Source organism: Amborella trichopoda, chromosome 7, assembly GCF_054954075.1.
Source record: "Amborella trichopoda isolate Santa Cruz 75 chromosome 7, AtrichopodaSantaCruz75HAP2 v2.0, whole genome shotgun sequence".
NCBI lineage: Eukaryota > Viridiplantae > Streptophyta > Magnoliopsida > Amborellales > Amborellaceae > Amborella > Amborella trichopoda.
This window is the reverse complement of record NC_142342.1, coordinates 9,762,502-9,770,895: the sequence shown is the minus strand read 5'-3', so window position 1 is coordinate 9,770,895 and position 8,394 is coordinate 9,762,502. Positions and strand designations below refer to the sequence as shown.

Below are 8,394 nucleotides of genomic sequence, written 5' to 3'. Positions count from 1 at the left end.
TCGCAAAAACCCACTGAAAAAGGTCATTCCGACAATGGAAAACCTTCCAATTGATCATCTTGACTTCGGGATTTATGGATATAAAAAAAATATAAAAAAAAGAAACAATTTCGAGTTTCGAAAATAATATATATTTGCGCATATTATTTGGACTATCAAGTTTCAATATTTTCAAGCCCATTTCAGGGTTTCTAGTATCAAAACTGCATCTTTCGGCACGTTTTGGAGGGTACCCTATGCCTTATACAAACCCCACCCTATAGAGAGTTTGACAAGTGGTATGCAAATATCAAGTAGAAGACAGAGATATGTGTACAATGTGTGAGAATGGTTATGGGGAATGTTGGGTTTATTGCTGGTAAAGAACTGCGCTTGACCTATACGTCAGTGTTTCCAACATGCAAGGAAGAGCATGTTTCTATAGATGGGGTTTCCGCCATGGTAATATATATCCTGGTAGCTTTGAGGCAGAGGCTCTGTATGCCAGTGTACAGTCTACTGCAGGTCATATTTAGGTAACCTGTCCAATAGTGTGGAGAGAGAGAGAGAGAGAGAGAGAGAGAGAGAGAGAGAGATGTGAATATTGGCTTAGATCATTCCAATTTATGTCATGACTAAATTGTGTCTATCCGTTTAGTCGTGAGCTTAGTGAATTGATATATGAGGTGCATACTGGTTCGAATTGAAACCGGCCTGGTAAGTATTCAAATCCACACATCTTAAAGGCAAGAACTGCATTCATAAATTTTAACTTGATGGATATTTGTGGAATCTATAATGCGTTATGAAATGCTTTTGAGCAAATGAGACTTTAATATTTCCTGATTCTGAAGCCTGTGGTCATGGAAGTAAGATAGTGCTTAATTTGGGTCAGAGTTGTTCGCACTACGCAGTTGGTCTCATTACATGCTTCTTGTAGCCGTGTAGGGAGGGCTGGTCAATTTCGATGAAGAGTAAAGTTGTACAGCTTTTAGGCATCAGAGATTTCTTGTTACCTTTAGATTTTGAAGGTGAATCTGTAAGTTTTTCAAAGAACTGAAACATTGTCTGCGCTCTTGGGAGATTTGGCCATTTACATAGAAAATTCAAGAGATGGTTGAGGAAGCATTTTTAGTACACAGTGTTGAGTGTAAGTATGTTAGACCCCCAAGCTGTTATATTCTAAGCATTTTATTATAAAAATAATCAAATCCTGTTCGATTTAGCCGATAATTGATCTGTGCCATATACACATGCAAATTATTCTCAACTGTGCCGGTTCATAAGGTGAAATAAGTGGGGCATTAAATAGCAGCTCAAATGAAGTAACAAACTCATTGCACATCAAGAGTCATTTAACACTGTATATTGCTAGAAAATAGTGGGGGTTGCAAAAGAAGGTGAAAGAGGAGATTACAGGAAGATTGAGAGGTATGATACACAACCAAAGATCCTAACCAAGCTGCAACACACCCTCCTCAGGGCACCTCTTGGACCTCATCCAGTGCATAGTTGTTGGTTGAAACGTTCGCATAGTTCACCTTGGTGAATCGAACTGTGACTGGGTATCGCGTGTTCAGGTCCTGCCGGTCAACCAAATATCATCATCCATAACAATTAGACCTCAAATGTATGCATGTATGTATGTATGTCAACCGCATTATTTCCCGACATCAGAGAAGCTTTCTTTTCTCATATAGGAAACCTCTTACTTTCAAAATGCAGATAAATTCATGTTTGGTGCGCTTTATGATGCGAAGGAGCTCCATCACAAACTAGCTTGTTATCTCTGTAAATGGATTATAGATTTGTACATGATGGGTATGGATGCGTGCATCATTCATTCACACTAGTGCAGACCATAGGCATCAAATATATATAAATATATATATATAGTAAACCTTACAACAGCTGGCCAGCTATAATAAATAGCATATAGGTGGAATGGGAGCTATCAGATTTTCGTCATGTAACTCAGAATGTACATCACTATTTTAATTTTAAATTTTTTTATATAAATCTGATTAATATGAAATTTTGGGTATATATACCTAATACTATTGTGTACCATATAAAAACATTATTTTCAATAATTTAAAATAACCAAAATACCCCCATCATTTTCAAGGGTATTTTGGTCATTTTATATTCTGAGAAATATTTTTTATTTGTGCACCTTATTTTATTGTACATATATCCAAAATTTTATTATGGGCCAATTTATAGAAAAATAATTAAAATTAAAACAATGGATTCTGAATGAAAATCTGACATTTTTTATTTTCACCTATAATACTATTCATTATAACTGATAAGCTATTATTAGTTTTTTCCATATATATATATATATAAAAGCCTTCTTTTTCTGATAATAAATGCATCTACACTCCTAGAGTACACAAATGGTCGACTCGAATAGATGAACAACTAATCCTAACCGTCCGTCCATCTGTTTGTCTTTGAGTATATGGTATGGTGTACTAGACCTATACTACTAGTAACGAAGGTTGTTTCATGTCTGAGAATGCGAGAAATTTAGAAATCGGAGTTATGTCGAGATTTGATTTACAGAAAGGAAGTATAGGCATGATATGATATGATCCAAACCACTGAAACTTGTATGATACCTGGTCAACTGCCACAACTGATCCAATGCCATTGTACCAGTAGGATTCTTTCCTTAGGATCTTCACCTGAAGATTCAACCCATTTAAGTAAAAACATAAACACCAGATTTAAATTACCCACAAGAGAGTCAAGAGATATAGCACCATGTAAATAATACCCATAAAGAGAATTCAAGTTAAACAGAAAATTGTGAAACAAGGAGAACTATACTGATGGAAACCAAACAAAATATCACATTTAAATGCATAAGACACTCCTAAAAATTAGAAATATAAATATTTTCTACCTAGAAAACTTTTAACTCATCATATAGTATTATCCACTCTGATTGGAAAGAAAACCCACTTACGGATAAAAAAAAAGATAACAAAGTTAAAGAATTTATACATAAGTACATACCGCAGCACCCAAATACTGAAAAGCAAAAATAGAATTGGAAAAACTGAGAATTCTAGGATTATGCACCTTGGCGCCTCTCTTAGGTCCAATCGGCGGAGGCGGAGGCGGAGGGCGCTTGGTGTCAGGAGCCTCGCCCGCCTTGGCCGGAGGGGATACCTCCTGAGCCCTCACCACCATCAGTCTCCTTGAGTTGTTCAAAGGCCTTCTAAAGGAGAGAGAAGGCCTGGAAGAGGTGCTGCCACCAAGGTTCGACCCCAACGCCAAAGCTGTAGGAGCCATGTTGCAAGTAGCCATGCTCGTCATCGTTGCTCTCTCTAGAGAGAGAGAGAGAAATAGGAATGGATGAGAGAGAGAGACAGAGAGGGAGAGGGAGTGCCAAGGGGCTAGTGATAGAGAGTGAGCATGAGGGGGTGTTTGGGTTTAGAGAGAGAGAGAAAGAGTGCCTATGTGGACAAGGTGACATAAGGGGGTGAGAACCTTTGGTGCTAAATTATCTTCAATTCAGTCAGGGAAGCATCCAACCAATGAGGACTTGCCAAGTGTGCACCATATCCTCAGTGGTGTAGATAATGGTCTCTTGGTTCATGTTTCTTAGCTATTGGATTTTAAGTGAGATGGACATTTAGAATGCCCATGTTTACTTTTGTGGTGCGGTTTGTATAGAGCTGGGACTCTAAACAAAACAATCAAATTAGAGCTCACCTTAAAATAGTATCAAGAAATATGGTTTTAATACTGAAAGTTTTTTGATAGCTTTAAATTATATTTTTATCTTTAGTTATAAAATTTAAAGCTTTAAAAATAACGTATATCGAGCATATCTATAAAAACTTAAAAATCTTGAAATTTGATGGGCCAAAAATTAGCTACAAGATGCACTATTTTTAAAACTTGAAATCTATTTTTTTCTCATGTCCATGCATCTTAATGTTGAGATGATCAATTTGATGGTATTTAAGCATCAAAACAACCTCTTCCGGTGAAAGTTTTGAGGTATGCTCTAATTTGATCGTTTAGAGCCTAAGCTCTATATAAGCTTCTCTTTTTGTGATGATAATATACGGGGTGTCTCCTTTGGCTCATTTTTAGGACTTAATGCTAAGCCAAAATATGTTATACTCCTTGGCAATATACTGTTTATTTATTTACTCCCGCAGGTGAAATCTCACTTAGGAGTAATTTTAAGAGTTTGAGTTTTGGAGATATAACCTCTTAATCCCATAGTTAATTTCAATAAAATAATAAAATGTTTTCTAATTGCACTTTCTACACTCTTTAAAAATATACTATTTAAAGATTGAATAGAAAACATCCAATTTTGAGAAAGTGAGACCTAAGTGTTAGAAAACTCAAATTTCGAATTTCCTTAATCACCCATGCCTTGAATGCTTCTCAAAATTATAAATTGAAAAAATCTCCCAGGTGAAGGGAGTAAAAATAAACTATGCTCTTGAGGAGCATAGTATAGAATTTGTACCCAATTGATAATTGGAGAGATCTGGCTACTCATTGCACCGTGTCACCTGCTCTAAATGGTAAAAGGTCAAGTGTACCCCTATCCGTTAGATATCCCTATCTGGTGGCTGGGAATATACTATTGACTACAGTGCACACTGCCCATTTGGACAGGAGGAAATTAAGAATTTTATGGAAAAAGTTTATACAAGGATGCTATCTTATGATGTAGAACTACGGATGTCCCACAAAAATCTATCGAAAAAGGTCGTTTTAATGTTGAAAAAACTTTTGATTATCATCTCGACATCGAGATGCATGACTACGAAAAATAAAAAGATTTTGTCTCAAAAATAGTGCATTTTACAACATGTGATCTACACCGTCAATTTTCAAGATTTTCATATGTTTATAGATCTACTTGATTTTAACCATTTTATAATTAGATATAAAAGTAGATTATGAGATAATTCTAAGAACATTTTACATCAAACTTATATACCACGATAAAATTTGAAGGTGCACTTTACCTCTACATCTACGGATGCATCCGTATGCCAACTGCACCCTTTGGATATTTGAATTCATAAGAAATCTATAGATTTCCAATATCAAGTATTCTTCTCATATATTTTGAAACCTCTTGTTTGGGTATACAATAAGAAATTCATTGATTTCTTGCCATTATTTCAATGTCTATTGTTTAGTTATAAAATTTGATATAGTCTATCTCTCTAAAATTTTAATATATTTTCTCTCTCTTTTGTCTAAAAAAACTAAATTTTCTCTCTCTAAATCTCAAAATTTAGGATAATCGTACTCTAAAATTTTTGAGATAGTTTTTCCTTCTAAAATTTGATATGATTTCTCCCTCTAAAATTTTAATATATTTTCTCTCTTTAAAACTTAAAATTTGAAATAATTTCTCTAAAAAATTTGAGATAGTTTCTCTCTAAAATTTTCAAGTAGTTTTTTTCTGTAAAATTTGATATAGTTTCCCAATCTAAACTTTTCAGATACTTTTATCTCTAAAACTTAAAATTTGATATAGTTTCTCTCTAAAACTTTTGAGAGAGTTCTCTTTAAAAAATTTCAAAGTACTTTCTCTCTCTAAAATTTCATATAGTTACTCTTTCTAAAATTTTAAAATGATTTCTTACTTAAAATTTGAGATATTGCCTTTAAATTTTTGAGATAGTTTCTCTCGCTAAAACTTGATATAGTTTCTCTCTCTAAAATGGTAGTATATTTTCTCTCTAAAGTTGCAGTATACTTTCTCTCTAAAACTTGAAATTTGAGATAGTTTATCTTTGTACAAATTTTGAGATAGTTTATCTCTCTAAAAACCTCAAGCACTTTGACTCTCTAAAATTCGATATAGTTTCTCTCTCTAAAATTTTAACATAATATACTCTATCTAAAATTTGAAATTTAAGATAGTTTCTCTCTCTAAATGTTTTTAGATAATTTCTCTCTCTAAAATTTGATATGGTTTCTATCTCTAAAACTTTGATATACTTTATCTCTAAAACTTAAAATTTGAAATAGTTTATCTCTTTAGAAGATTTTGAGATATTTCTCTCTAAAATTTTTCATGTAGCTTCTCGTTCTTAAATTTAATATAGTTTCCATCTCTAAAATTTTAAGATACTTTCTCGCTCTAAAACTTAAGATTTGAAATAGTTGCTCTTTGAAAATTTTGATATAGTTTCTATCTCTTAAAATTTTCCAGTACTTTCTCTAAAGTTTGATATCGTTTCTATCTCTACATTTTAAGATGCTCCCTCTATAAAACTTTAAATTTGAGAGAATTTCTTTATCTAAAATTTTGAGATAGTTTCACTCTATAAAAAGTTTTAGGTACTTTCTCTTTCTCTCTGAAATTTGATTTAGTTTCTCTCTCTAATGTTTTAATATGAATTCTCTCTCTAAAACTAAAAATTTGAGATATTTTCTCTCTCTAAAATTTTTGAGATAGTTATCTCTCTAAAAAAATTTAGGTATTCTCTCTCTCAAATTTGATATAGTTTTTCTTCTAGCACTAGCAATTGTATGAAAATACTTGGTGTTGAGATCCTCTTCTTTAAGCCATTTTGTTCTTGATCTTTGCCTCCAGTAAATCTCTTCAGATTTGCGTAGCCCCTCCAACTCCAAGCTCTTCAAATTACTCTCCAAAAAAATGTGTTAAAAAATACCCCTAAGGTTTGGACATTCATGTCTATCGCTTCCAATTCTAGAAAAACTCCATCTATTCTTGCCTTAACATCAAATTTGTTTTCGTGTTTCCCCCTAATCAGTTTCCGCTTGATATTTAGTAGCTTATTATGCAGTTCGAAATCGATGGAGCCTTCCACCACATTATTCACCCAAGCACTAGTTATAAGGTCAACCACCTGCTTTTTTTTTGCAGCCAACTCAAGTTCAGCCTAAAAGGTTTAGGACTTCCTTTTAGGATCCCCGAATTAAGAAGGATGGGACAATGATATGAGGACAATCTCTACAGTGCTCTCATCAAAGACAATGGGTACTCATTCAACCATTCCATTGAGAACAAAAACCTATCTAACTTAGACATGACCAAGTTAGACAAACTATTATTGGACCAGGTGAACCTGGCCCCAATAATAGGGGGATCCATAAAAGAATGGTTAGCTATAAATCTATTAAATCATCTCATAGAAGAATTAATAGGATTACCCGACAAGCTCTCATCAGGCCAACAAATCAAATTGAAATCCCCACCAACCACAACCGAAAATTCAAAAGAATGAATAACAGAATTTAACTCCAAAAGAAAACCTTCTTTCAAAGCCACACTAGAGGGTCCATACACATTGACAATGCCTCATTGAAACCCAACTTTAGGACCACAAAAACCCAAAAGCAAAAAGAAATCATGTTTAAATGTGGTAAAATTCTAGATAACTATTGGATCCCATAAGACCCACAAACCACCAGATGCTCCACACGCATCAATACCATCAAAAGCAACAGCATTAGAGCCCCAAATCTCCCTAGCCCCTGCAACATCAGGAATGAGGAGTTTGGTCTCTTGGAGAATCAGAACCACTGGTTTAAACTTTATAACAAGAAAAAGAACATCTTTTTTCCTAAACTGACTACCCAATCCCCTCACATTCCACGAAATTATATTCATTAAAAATGAGGGAGGTTCGAAGAAGAACCTAGTCCATCAGGACAAAAATCAGAGTGCAGCTCGTCCACCATGAAATCAGCAACATGTTCATTGTTACTGAAAGAAGAACTTGACCCAGTGTCCACATTAACCACTAAGTGATCACGGACGACATTCGCTCACGGTGGGCCCTTCTTAATAACACCTTTAGCTTGGAGTCTGGCTGATGAACAAGTATCACGAACAAAATTTTTTGCCTCCAACTTCTTCGTTTTGCCCTTGTCTGAATTTTTCACCGATGTCATGAGAGGACCTTTCCAAGTACCATCATCACAACTGCAAGCGGCACATCATCCATACCCATGTCGAAGAGCATCTTCTCAACCAGCTACGTATCATCCAGAGACTTCTGAACCCCAAACGAAGGCTGACCAGGACCATCCTCCAAAAGAAGAGGGGAAAGGACCTGGTCATCATGGGGCACCACCTCTAAAGGAATGGCTTCTGACGAGTCCGAGGCCACCAATATACCATTGCTACTTCTTCATCAAAGCTTGGCTTAAGCGCCAAAAGAGGAGGAGAAGGCTCTGGCATGGAATCCTCTTCAACAACTATGGCCAAGGGATCTACTTGCAAAGAATCAAAATGGGATCGAGGCTTCTTCCCTACACCTTTAGCAGCATCCAACCTAAAAACCAATAGATGCATCTTCGGTTTAAAAAGGATATCGATGAATAAAGCACTAACCTTCTGTTGCACGCACCTCTCCAAGATTTTCCGCTGAACTAGCAAGCACC

At 35.0% G+C, this 8,394-nt stretch overlaps 1 protein-coding gene across 1 annotated transcript; it reads right to left on the bottom strand.

The window, feature by feature from the left end:
- Positions 1–1,288: 1,288 nt before the first annotated feature.
- LOC18444093 (photosystem I reaction center subunit IV, chloroplastic) lies at positions 1,289–3,392 on the bottom strand. Its single transcript, XM_006854271.4, has 3 exons — positions 3,073–3,392; positions 2,607–2,672; positions 1,289–1,562 (listed from the first exon to the last, which is right to left on the bottom strand). The coding sequence occupies exons 1-3, from the start codon at positions 3,307–3,309 to the stop codon at positions 1,458–1,460; spliced, it is 408 nt and encodes a 135-aa protein (XP_006854333.1). The 5' UTR covers positions 3,310–3,392; the 3' UTR covers positions 1,289–1,457.
- Positions 3,393–8,394: the final 5,002 nt, after the last annotated feature.